The 13,255-nt window shown below is 41.7% G+C and overlaps 1 protein-coding gene across 2 annotated transcripts in view; it reads left to right on the top strand.

The window, feature by feature from the left end:
* The window catches only part of LOC124593611 (katanin p80 WD40 repeat-containing subunit B1), a 151,714-nt gene that overhangs the window by 43,986 nt on the left and 94,473 nt on the right, over nt 1-13,255 (top strand). Inside the window, exons 8-9 of one of the 2 annotated variants that reach the window (XM_047131948.1) lie at nt 9,134-9,187; nt 9,542-9,586. In XM_047131948.1, coding sequence (XP_046987904.1) covers nt 9,134-9,187; nt 9,542-9,586 — 99 coding nt within the window. The remainder of the gene's footprint in view (nt 1-9,133; nt 9,188-9,541; nt 9,587-13,255) is intronic. The other variant, XM_047131949.1, reaches the window with a different exon arrangement.

Here is a 13,255-nt window from a genome sequence, read left to right as displayed (position 1 = left end):
TTTTTACTTCAATCTCTGTACCTGAGTGTGTTCTTAGAATGGATCATATTAGTCAGGTGATGCAACTGAACAGTGACTGCAAGCCAGGCCAAGAGAACCCAGGGCAAGCTGAATGGAATTAAGAATTTGGAACCTGTTAACAACCCATCATGGACCATCCCAACCATCATTAACTTTCGAGGGAAGTGCAGTGTCCCAGTGTTTTGGTTATCAGTTCATCTACTGAAAATTTACATGTTTTTGTGTGGGCATTACTAGCATGAAATAGCTGAAAATAAACTATCATCTGTCAAACCAACATTAATAGGTTTCTTTCACCATTTGTGGGTGTGGAAATTAACTTTGCTTCAGCATGTGTGGGAAATGAAGAATTATTTGGAAAATTAATAGCTTCTGACACACCAGTTGAGAAACAGCATGCTAAAATTAGAGGGTTTGTATCAACAATGGCGGCAACTACATAACTATGCTGGGAGATCATCAAAACTTCTTTTTTTACCAAAAATTTAACGACGTAGCTCATATCATTGCTTTAAAGATCTTTACAATCAACAAAGATAAACAGTTTTTGGTCAGTCAGCAGTTGAAAGGCACCCCAAGATACATGCATGGAATCATTCATCATTTATATGTGAAAGAGAACTTCTGAGCAAGCACAAGCAGCCTGCCATTAACAGATGAGAGTGAAATGAAAATGACAATCAAAAATTTGTTGATTATGTATTAATATACTTAAAAGATAAATTTTACACATGAATATATTTGAAAATAAATGAAAAGTAAAATCCAATGTTCAATGCTGATAATTTTACGTTTTGGTAAGTTTGGAAAAGATCTCTTTGTTATAACGTCAAGTGGAACACATATATTCAGAACGACACAACACATATAAGTCAAAGAGTAAGTTGACAAGCAAGACATGTGCACACGTTAACATTCGAATGAGCACCGAGTCCCAGTCTAGCGGCCGCTGCTCGGCTGGCCGCTTAGGTGGCACAGCTGCTGCATGGCTGGCAGACAGCACCACACATAGAGGACGCGTGTAATTGCATGGCGGCACTTTGAATCATCGGCGAGTCACAACACTTTTCCGCCCTTTGAAATTGTTGCACTGGTCCTGATGGGGGGGTCCTGGAGATGGCTAACGTCCATAGGCGTTGTTTGACTTGCCGTAAAGTCTCGAGGAGGAGGCTTCCCGTACGGACGGAAGTGTCCCCGATTATAACGGGTCGAGATGACAGGAGACGTAGGGGTCGAATCTGCTGGGGCCCCATGCGCCAATCTGCCCGTTGCGGCAAGTCCAGTTCATATAACAGGAGACATGGGCGATGTGTCTGCGTCCGTTGGAGGAGGAGGCGAGTAGATTGGCTCTGACAGAGGATGGTCATCCGTTTCCTGCATGGGCACGTCTCCTGGTGCCATCCATTCTTGTGCTGGCATCGCGATGACGGTGAGAGGGCTGCATTGTGAGTATTGAGAGATGCCAAGATCCCGAGCGTCAGGTAGAGCCGAAGGTGGTGTAGCGGCATTCGGAACAGGCGTTGCCGGCACACGAGGCCGAAGCTGGTCCGAATGATGCACTGCAACACCTGTGTCCGTCTGGATTTCATACAGGCATCAGCCCCGGTGTCGTAAGATACGGCCCGGGCTTCATTTTGGCTGCCTGCCATATCGCCGTACCCAGAAGAGGTCGTCGGCGGTGAAGCGGCCAAGTGAAGGCACCCGCGACCGTGAGGTGGGAGGCTGCAGAAGATGAAGTAGCGTGTGGGGCTGTCGGCCGTGTAAGAGCTCAGCCGGGCTGTGGTCGCCCATGGGGCTGAAACGGTAAGACGCCAGGAACTGGAGAAGCGCCTCATCAGCAGCAGAAGAAGTCAGAAGTTTCCGCATCTGAGCCTTAAATGTGCGGACCAGTCGTTCAGCCTCACCGTTTGATTGTGGATGGAACGGCGGGGCCGTGACATGCATAACGCCGTGACGAGCACAAAAATCCGCAAATTCGGAAGAGGCAAATTGCAGACCATTATCAGTAACAAGAGTAGAGGGGAGGCCTTCCAAAGAAAAACTGCGGGCGAGAGCACTTGTGGTTACCGCGGTGGTAGGCGACGTGCAACGGACAATGAAAGAAAAGTTAGAGTAGGCGTCAATTACAAGGAGCCAATAAGTACCTAAAAAGGGTCCCGCAAAGTCAGCATGAATGCGCTCCCAGGGCTTCTCAGGCGAAGGCCACGGTGACAAAGATGACTTCGGGGCAGCAGCCTGTGACGCACAAGGGCCGCAGGCGGCGACCATGTGTGCTATTTCAGAGTCGATGCCGGGCCAGTACACATGACGGCGCGCCAGAGATTTTGTGCGAGACACACCCCAGTGCCCTTGGTGAAGGAGGCGCAAGACTGAAGCACGCAAAGATGCAGGTACCACAACACGCGGCGAAGCATTGTCAGTGGAAAGGAGGATAACACCATCCCTAGCCGTGAGGCGGTAGCGCAAAGCGTAGTAGTTCTGCAATGGATCAGAAGTCTTAGCAGACGGGCGATCTGGCCAACCCTTCTGAATACAGCGTAAAACCCGGGAGAGGGTAGGGTCAGAACCCGTAGCAGCCGCAAGCCTGTCCCCAGTGATGGGGAACCCGCCGCTGCTCGGCAACATCCAGGTGGAAACACAAAAGTTTGTCCCTATCGAATGCCAGATCAGGACCCATGGGAAGGCGAGACAGACCATCAGCATTTGCATGTTGAGCCGTTGGCCGGAAATGAATCTCATAATTGAAACGAGACAAGTAAAGAGCCCAACGCTGGAGGCGGTGTGCAGCCTTGTCGGGAAGTGACGTTGATGGATGAAACAAGGAAACAAGTGGTTTGTGATCCGTAACAAGATGAAATTTTGATCCATAGAGAAAAACACCAAATTTATGAAGAGCATAAATAATGGCCAAAGCTTCTTTTTCAATTTGAGAATACTTTCGTTGGGCATCCGTGAGCGTTTTGGAGGCATAAGCAATGGGTTGTTCTGAACAGTCAGAAAAACGGTGCGCAAGGACTGCACCGACCCCATATTGAGAGGCGTCTGTGGCAAGAACAAGATGCTGGCCAGGTCGATAAGTAGCCAGGCACGGGGCCTGTTTCAGCATAGTCATCAGTTTCTGGAAAGCCGCATCGCATGATGCGGCCCAGTGAAAAGGCACGTTTTTATGCAACAGGCGATGCAACGGCTGAGCCACCGAAGCCGCAGATGGTAAAAACTTGTGATAGTATGCTATTTTCCCCAAGAAGGCCTGCAGTTCCTTAACAGATGTAGGGCGAGGAAGGGCATCGATCGCAGCGACAGTTTGCTGAAGCGGACGAATACCATCCCAAGAGAGTTGAAACCCCAAGTACGTGATAGATGCCTGAAAAAATGGTGATTTCTGAAGATTACACTTAAGACCGGCAGTCTGTAAGACATGAAAAAGTGTGTGAAGATTTTGAAGATGTTCTTCAGTGGTGGAGCCAGTGACAACAATGTCGTCCATGTAATTGATACACCCAGGGACAGGGAGCAATAATTGTTCCAAGAATCGCTGAAAGAGAGCAGGTGCGCTAGCAACCCCAAAAGGCAAGCGTTGGTATTGATAGAGGCCGAAAGGCATGTTGAGGACCAGAAACTGCCGGGAAGCAACGTCGAGAGGAAGTTGTTGATAAGCTTCCGACAGGTCAATTTTAGAAAAATACTGGCCTCCAGCAAGTTTAGTGAACAGTTCTTCAGGTCGGGACATAGGGTAAGTGTCGATGAGGCATTGAGCATTTACAGTGGCTTTGAAATCGTCACACAGACGAATATCACCATTTGGCTTAGCAACGACAACGACAGGAGAGGACCACTCACTGGAAGTGACAGGAAGCAAGACCCCTGAAGTAGTGAGACGATCCAGCTCCCGTTTTACTCATCACGAAGGGCCACAGGGATGCGCCGAGCCCGAAAAAACTTAGGCCGAGCAGTGGGTTTGAGCGTGATATGTGCTTCAAAGTTGTTTGCACGGCCTAACCCAGGAGAAAAAAGCGACGAAAATGTCGACAAGGAATCCAATTGAGCATAAGGAGTAGCATCAGAGACGATATTGACAGAGTCATCTATGGAGAACCCAAAAACACGAAAGGCATCGAATCCAAAAATATTCTCTGCGTTACTCTGGTCGACTACAAATATGGGAACAGTGCGAACAACGGATTTGTAAGATACCTCAGCATTAAATTGTCCCAAGAGAGAAATCTTCTGCTTATTGTATGTCCGTAATTGCCGAGTGACAGGAGTGGAGAACCCAATTGAAGATGCGTCTGAGAATTAATTATAGTGGCAGTAGAACCGGTATCCACCTGCATGTGAACATCTCGACCAAGGATGTGGACATTGAGGAATAACTTCCCTGAAAGGGAAGAAGTGCAGTTGACAGACAACACAGAATCAGAATCAGCGTCATGTTCATGAACATCATGTATGCGGTCGGATTTGCAAACGAAAGACACATGACCTTTCTTTTTGCAATTGTGACACACAGCCCAACGTTGAGGACAATCCTCGCGTGAATGTTTCATAAAACACCGCGGACATGAAGGAAGTTGCCGGGGGTTTTCCTGCAGTTTCGTAGCGGGTTGTTTATGGTTAGGCCGAGGCTGCGCGTGGGAGTGCACTGCAGCCACGTTGACCAGCGGGGACGCACCGCACCCGTCGTCAACAGCGCACAGAGGTTGTATTTCCCCGACATCACCCCACACCTCTATTTGTGCCCCAGCGGCACGAGAAATTTCAAAAGACTTCACAATGGAGAGAACTTCATCTAGAGTCGGATTTGCAACTGAAGGGCACAGTGCCGAACTTCTTTGTCAGGCGCCAACCGGATAATAGCATCCCGTTCCATGGAATCAGCATAGGATTCTTTGTGAACGTCAGTAACAAATTGACACTTTCGACTGAGGCCGTGAAGTTCAGCAGCCCAAGCGCGATATGATTGATGCGGCTTTTTTTGACAACGATAAAAGGCAACACGAGAGGCTACCACATACGTTTGCTTTTGAAAATAGACAGAAGTGAGCACATTTCAGCAAAGTACAAAGACGCAGGACCCTTCAAAGGAGCCAATTGCGACAACAACCAATACATTTGAGGTGAAATCCAGGAAAGGAACAGAGACTTACATGGTTGTTCGTCCGTGACATGAAATGCTAAGAAGTGCTGTCGAAGACATTTTTCATAATCAGACCAGTCTTCCGCCGTCTTGTCATAAGGAGGAAAGGAGGTATAGCCAACGACGAGAAATGCCCCGCATTTGGCGCCGCGATGAAATTGCGAATCGCCGCCATTAGAAGCTTTTGCTGTTTAAAGAGACTTTGCAATAGTTGCTCGACAGTAGCCATGGAAACCTGGGGGTCAACGGTGAAAAGGAAAAATCCATTACCTCGTCGCCAATTGTTATAACGTCAAGTTGGACACATATATATTTAGAACGACACAACACATATAAGTCACAGAGTAAGTTGACAAGCAAGACATGTGCACACGTTAACGTTCGAATGAGCACCGAGTCCCATTCTAGCGGCTGCTGCTCGGCTGGCCGCTTAGGTGGCGCAGCTGCTGCATGGCTGGCAGATAGCGCCGCACGTAGAGGACGTGCATAATTGCGCGGCGGCGCTCTGAATCATCGGCGAGTCACAACACTCTTGTATTTACAATGCAGGCTAAAGATATGAGATGAGTGTATTGATAGTTTTTTAATTAAGTTGGCTTCCGTAATCCTCTTAACCAGAACTTGACGTGGCATTGCAAGGATTAAAGGTAATCACTTACCATACTTTCACTCGCATTGCTAGACTGTCCTGGTGCTGCAGTTAAAGTGGGATGAGAGGTTGTTTCAGACAGATTGGTTGAGAGACAAACAGGAAGAGGAAGGGGGGGGGCGGGGCGGGGGGGGAGAAGTGAACAGAATGGAGAGTGATTTCTAGAGCATGATTTCCCAAACTGTGTTTAAGTGCTCAGCGAAAAACTATTTTTGGCAGTTTGACGATACTAATTATCTTTTTTCCCAATTTTCTAATGATTCTTTTATTATTAGTTATGATTTAAAATTGAACTAATCATTGAATAATAAAAGTTCTTATTATTTTTTAAACATTTTATTAACCCTCAAACTAAACAATATGTTCCACTAAATATCAGGATTCTCAAAGTGTTCTGTCAGAGGAAATGTTTGAGAACCTCTGTTCTAGAGAGATAGCAAGAAATTGGATTATGATTCAGCAGTGGTGAGCATGCCTAGTGAAGGCCAAGGGAGTCCATTGTGAGACACTGTGAAGTAGATGATGTGGGTTTGTGGGGGAGGGAAGAACAACAGTTTTAGATTAATGTAACGATGGAGCAAACATGAAACAAGAATGAAGTGGGGTTGGTGGAAAGAATACATGGAGACAATGATGGAGCTTGACGTTGGAAGGAGCTAACATAGATTAAGGCCGGACAGATTGCAGGATTGAAATATTTACCGTTAGGACAGTTCCCATTGACACAAATCAAAGAAACCGATAATGGGGGTGGGGGTTTACTGTTGGTATCTGTTGTGAAACAGCTATTTAAGTTGAGCATGTTATGTTTAGCCTCAGAGTCTTAAAAAAAAAAAGCACAGGAAGCTTCAGTAGGTATTATTGATGGCATGAATGATTAATACTGATGATCATGGCTTGAACTGGGAACCTTGTCATTTGTAGACAATACTTGACTGAGCTGTCCAGGTGTGGATAGTTTGTTCGATAAGAAAGTTCTATGCGGGTTGTGATTACTTTTACTCCTTCCATTATTTGTACTCTACCAAATGCTTTCCTGTACCATATTAATGATCTTTAAACTAAGTTCTTGTGAATGTGGTATATTGCTTTATGGTCCTCTTCACCTTGCTTTGTAATATTCTTGTGGTGTGCCCGCATCTCGTGGTCGTGCAGTAGCGTTCTCGCTTCCCACGCCCGGGTTCGATTCCCGGTGGGGTCAGGGATTTTCTCTGCCTCGTGATGGCTGGGTGTTGTGTGATGTCCTTAGGTTAGTTAGGTTTAAGTAGTTCTAAGTTCTAGGGGACTGATGACCATAGATGTTAAGTCCCATAGTGCTCAGAGCCATTTGAACCATTCTTGTGGTGTTATGTTTGTTATTTATTTGTCGCAATTTCACCCTTTCTCTTCTTCTAATGTTACATCTACTTTTTCTTATATTTTACTTTCTGTTTATTATCTTCCTACAGTTGTAATTGTACATTATTGCGCATAATTTGTGTGCTGGTGAATGTTCAAGAGCTTTTGTATTATTTCTGCTTTATAGAGACTATCATAGTAATCTTCCAACAGATTATTATTGTATAATTGTGTTGCATATTGGGTAGTTTGTAGAAAACTTTGAACAGAATGTGGTGTGCGACTCATATTTTCACTTCCTTCTTTTGCAAACAGGTGTTACATGCGTGAGATCAATAGAGACATGGTTATATTCACAGCAGTTATAACTTATATTTATTACTTGTACTTCATGACAAAACCCAGGACATTTCTCAAAATGTATTCAGTGTGTTTGTATAAAGAATGACTACTATTACCTCTTCTAACAAAGAAAATTTATGAGTTCCCTATATTGCTTGTTGGCATTTTTTTATGAGTTCCCTATATTGCTTGTTGGAATTTTCCTTTAGCAAACATGTTATTTTTCCTATCCTGGTAGACTTTGCTTGACATTTTTGTATTGATTCACATGAGCAGTTTTTCTGTTTCTTCTTGACTTTTGATTTCCATTTAGCTCATGAAACATGAAGTAATCCTCTGTTTGGCTCCTACTCTCTTAGTATTAACAAAATGAAAGATGTCTTACTGGCTGCAGTGGTGCTGTTGTAACACTTTTGTGTCATTACCATTTGTATCTCTAATATGAAGAACTCTCTGGAAAGTTGAAATTGGCCAATAACTGTTGCTTGTTTTTGTGTGACCTATCATTGTACTAATTCTTGAGAAATATGTGATCCGTTCTTCTCCTCCTCCTGCTTTTCACTTTAACCTCTTAATAAATGGTTGAGATAATATCTGCAGTGTGTTACAGTGCTGCTGAAATAAAAGTTCTGCAATTAATTCATATTTTACAAACAATTAAAACCAAATGTTAACATGAAATTATGACTACATGAAGTTATCATTTGTGCCATTGTATTCAGTAATGGTACGACATTGAAATTCAGATATCATACTCGTCAAAACTGCAATACACTTTAGGAGCCACTAGTCATTTACATTTAGTTCTTGCACTTTTTTTCATGATGATGCAAGAATCCTCTGTTGAACTTATGCTGTCCCCTTCCCCTCTCAGCTTCCAATTAATACCTCATATTCACACTATCCTTCTCAGTCTTGTTATCTCACTACCTGAACCTCTCAACCTCTCAGTCCCATCACCCTGACAACCCCCCCCCTCCCCCCCCCCCCCCCCCAAAACTCCCTTTCTATGACTCCCTCTTGGTGTCTGTTGCATGTAAATGTGTTGATGTACACATGAAGTTGTGTTTAATATATAACCTTTTATAGTGTAGATACTGAGAATATATATTTTTTTCTCTTGCCTCCCGTGCATTCTTGCTTTACTCAAAATTTTATGTCATTGTTGCACTCCTCTTATGCACTGCATATTTTGGATATGTATTGTTTTCCTTTCTTCACTTGCACATTCTAACCTCACTTTTCACTTCCCTTCTCCTCCCTCTCCCCCCCCCCCCCCCTCCCCCCCTCCCTCATACTACTCACAACCTTCTTCTTTTCCTTCTCTTAGTACTTTCACCCTCTTCCATGTACGTGTTTGTGTATGTTTTTCTGTGTACATATGCACATGCATGTAACTAACAGCTACCGTTCTGCAAACTGTTCATGAATATAACTGTTTGTCCCAAAGAATAATAGCCAGACAGCTTTTGCTAATATCTACTATGCTGTTAACTCTGGAATACTATTCAGTTTTTCCTTAGAGTAATAGTTACTAATATTTACAAATTCCTTTGTTTCGCTTAGATCAGAAATGTTATTTTTAGCATCTGTAGAGAGCATGTGTGTGATCTGCATTAAGTTTTGCATCTACTTGTTTGTTACAGTTAGTCGAACACCTCCTCTTGAACCTGAACCTTTCCCTGCACCACCTGATGATGGTGAGTTGTTTTCAGTTTTGTTCTTTCCTGTGCATCTGTCAGTCATCATGTTATGAGAGAACTAAGTGTGCGAGTGAAATAGAAATAAAGTATATCTTTTCTGGCTTTTGTAATTTTATACTTCAGATGACTTTAGCTGTCCTGTGACTACCATCATTGCTTGTGATATGACAGGGGTGCAATGTATTGTTAGGAATAAAAAAACTCTAAAAATATGAATTAAAAACTTCCAGCATTTTTCCTTTCAAAATGTTATGTTTGCAATTATACTTGTATGAATTTATTGATTCATAGAGCACATGTGATTTTTATTGTTGTTGTGGACTTCATATTTGCTTTTGCTTTGTGTTACAGCTGCGTCAACACCCCCTCGTAACTCGTTCCCTGCTCTTTCTAATGGTGAGTTTGATATTTGTGTTCAGAACACCTTATACATTCATGGAAAATGCAGGTGTAATTATAAATACTACTTTTGTTGTTATATCTCCTGAAGAAACAATGCCTATTTATTTCCATTAGTAGAATGTAACTTTTCCCATGGTAACAAAAACTTGTATTTCATCCACACTTTTATTTATTGGTAGTCTTCAGTCGGCCATTATAGTCCACCTCGACCCCAAACTGACTGGTATTGTACAGTGCCTAAAATATTTGACTTGTTTAGAGGAGCAGCAGATTTCACACCCCTGTCCAACCATCCTGATTTGGGTTTCCTTCAGGCACATGATGAGACAGTTCTTTCAGCAAAGCCATGGCGAATATTCCCATGCTTATTCAATCAGAGTTGTGCCACCTCAGATGAGTTACATGTATATGGGGCTTTAAACTGTGAACTTTGTTCATGCCATTCAGTTTGTTACAGTGTTTGTATTCTGTGTAGTCCACCAGTATTTATTTATGGCAACCTGTAAAATATTTTTAAAATTTTCATTTATATCAGCTGCTTGACATTTCATAAGTGTGCAACTCATCACTTTTGTTTAGAATTTGTCAGATGATTATGAACAAATTTGTGAGGATCGTATAAGAGCTAACAAAACTGTACAGTAATTCATACCTTTTGAATAATGTTAAAGCATAAGATTTTTTGAGTCCGTCAGATACTTATTGCTGCGAGAATGCCATTATTGCCTAACCAAGGTTGCTGCCAAGATTCATGACCTATAGATCGAATTCATGATTAACATTATGATGTGGAACATTCAGCTGAACAGAAATTGCATAGACATTTAAAAATATATATGTATATTTAGAAACAAAGATGATGTGACTTACCATACGAAAGCGCTGGCAGGTCGATAGAAACACAAACAAACACATACATACACACAAAATTCTAGCTTTCGCAACCAATGGTTGCTTCGTCAGGAAAGAGGGAAGGAGAGGGAAAGATGAAAGGATGTGGGTTTTAAGGGAGAGGGTAACGAGTCATTCCAATACCAGGAGCGGAAAGACTTACCTTAGGGGGGAAAAAAGGACAGGTATACACTCGCGCACCCACACACATATCCATGCGCACATACACAGACACAAGCAGACAAGTAAAATATATATGTATTTAGTTGGTCTCGTACTCTCCATTTGCGGATTTGTAATTGACTACCTTTTGCTATTCAAGAAGTCCTGTGTATTGTAGGAGGCATTGCTAAGGGGACTCAACTTTGAACCACTTTGGAAAACACTCATGTCTGTCAGATGTTTCATTAGCATAGTAGACTACCAACAAGTTCTATAGCTTTGACTTTCACTCTTTCTTGTGTCACAGTTAGATTCACAGGAAGGGAGTGCAGATTGTATTCCTCTCTGGTAATGTATTTGTTAGTTTCTCTGTTGCTATCAAACTGCAGTGTATTGTTGTTAATTTCTCTGTTGCTATCAAACTGCAGTGAATTGTTGACAGTTAATTTAATCAGTAAGTATACTATGCAGCTGTGGCTAATATTCCCAGTTCCTTAAACAGATGCTCATGAGGTGTAACTGTGTGAGTTCCACATATAATTCTAATTACTTTTTTGTGTTCTATGAATATTTTTGCCTAAGTGAAGAGTTATTCCAGACTATTACCCTGTTGAACATTAGAGATAGAAAATGTATTATGTATCTCAGTTTTTCCAGTTTGTTTTCATGAGAATGCACATCTGTGAATGTAGAAATTTTATCTTGTTTACTATTTATTGTTGGTACATAGTGTCAATAGCGGGTAGGGTATTTTGGCTGCACAAAACTGGATGAACTGTGTTTCATACAAATTTTAAAGCTAACCAATTTGTTTGAAACCAATTATTAACTTTAGGAAAAACATCACTTATGCTGCTATTTTGCCAGTAGATATTATTTGTTTGGTTTGACATTAATGCTTGATCATCTGCAAAAGTGACTAATTCTTCATTCTAATTTAAATGATAACTCATTAAGAGGAGCAAGAACAGCAACAGGCCCACAACTACATCCTTCAGAATGTCCACTGTGATTTCACCCTACATGGATGATACAGCACCACTTTTCATGTTACTTGATCATCCTACAGCAACTCTCTACATAATGACTTTTAAATAGGAATAAAACAAAACTTGTGCTGCATAATGTATCTCATAAAAACCTAACTTCCCATAAAGAATTTATAGTTGACACAGCCAAAGTCGTCCAGTAAGTTGCAGAAGATCGCAAATGGCATTATGTTACCAGTTAAAAATTTTATTATGTTCCCGGTGAATGTATAAGTTGCTACTCGGTAGAGCAGAACTTTTGAAATCCGTACTTTGATTCACTAAGCATCCAGTTACTACACGAGTGAGTTAGTGACAATCATGGAAAACAGATCTCAAAAATTGTGGAATCGTCTTTCTTATAGAAAAGTCCGACACTGGCATATTTTAATCTGTAAGGGGAAAAATCATTGAATTGCTTAAATATTACAGACATAACTAAGAAAGTAAAGGCCACAACTTTTTCATGTCTTATTGGAATTTTTACTTTCGAGGGTCATGGCGATTTTCTGTATTTCAAATGTGATTATGTGAGGAGTTTTCATTTCACAGAATTGTGTCTGATTTGTCTTCTGAACTTACTGAGTCAAATTTTGTCACCTACTTCTAATTATTAAAATATGTGATATACACAAACTTTGTAGCATTGTCTTCTATGGCTTCTTTCCTTACATTTTTTAGCAGTACTGTACTTTTTTTGTCATATCTGTTAATTTCTAACAAGATGCGTGTGTTCTTGGATACTGAACCTTTCATTAGGACTTTTAAAAAAATCTTACAGTATGGTAGGATAACGGGAATTCCTTGGTGGATTATAAATAATGGAATGAATAAAAAGATAACAATTCCCTGTGTAGTTGAGACATTTCACGCACGCACATGCGCCCCCCCCCCCCCCCCCCCCCCCCACACACACACACACACACACACACACACACACAAAGCTTAGTGACATTTTAGTCTTGCGTATGTGCTTGCATCGACTATGTGGGAATTTGTTACATATACTTCTTCTGTTATTTAACAATAAGGAGCTAAAAGATAGGAAAAAGAAGAAGAAATATGTGTGCAGAGATGAATGTCTCTGAAGAGGCATGGGAGGTGCCATATATTTTGGTATGTGTGCAGTTTCTTAGAAAGAAATTAAATACTACATAAGCTTTTACTTTAGGTGCTAGCTTATTATTCTGTACAATAATAACTACAGGTACCTATTAAATTTTTTTAAGTATTTGTGCTATTTTCTTAAGATTAAGTAATTCTATATATTAATAAATACTGTTGTTAAATATCTCCAGTATTTCGCAGCCCTGTCATCAACTGTATAAATTTTAATTTTAATAATGAACAGCCTCGGTTGCACCGTTTACCTAGAATTTACCTAGGTTTCAGTCAGGATAACCCAACCTTCTTCAGAATAACAGTATCTACTGTTTTTCCATAGTGTACATCGTCAAGCTAAAACTTAGTCCATAAATTATCGTCAAACTGTAAAACTTATCTGGCACTGCCTTGGCCCCACTTCGCGACCGTGCTGCGGCAGCCGTGACTGCTGTACTGGAACACTGTAGTTTTAGCTTGA

This window comes from Schistocerca americana, chromosome 2, assembly GCF_021461395.2.
Source record: "Schistocerca americana isolate TAMUIC-IGC-003095 chromosome 2, iqSchAmer2.1, whole genome shotgun sequence".
Classification (NCBI taxonomy): domain Eukaryota; kingdom Metazoa; phylum Arthropoda; class Insecta; order Orthoptera; family Acrididae; genus Schistocerca; species Schistocerca americana.
The sequence above is the reverse complement of the archived record's forward strand: the minus strand, read 5'-3'. Positions and strand labels throughout refer to the sequence as shown.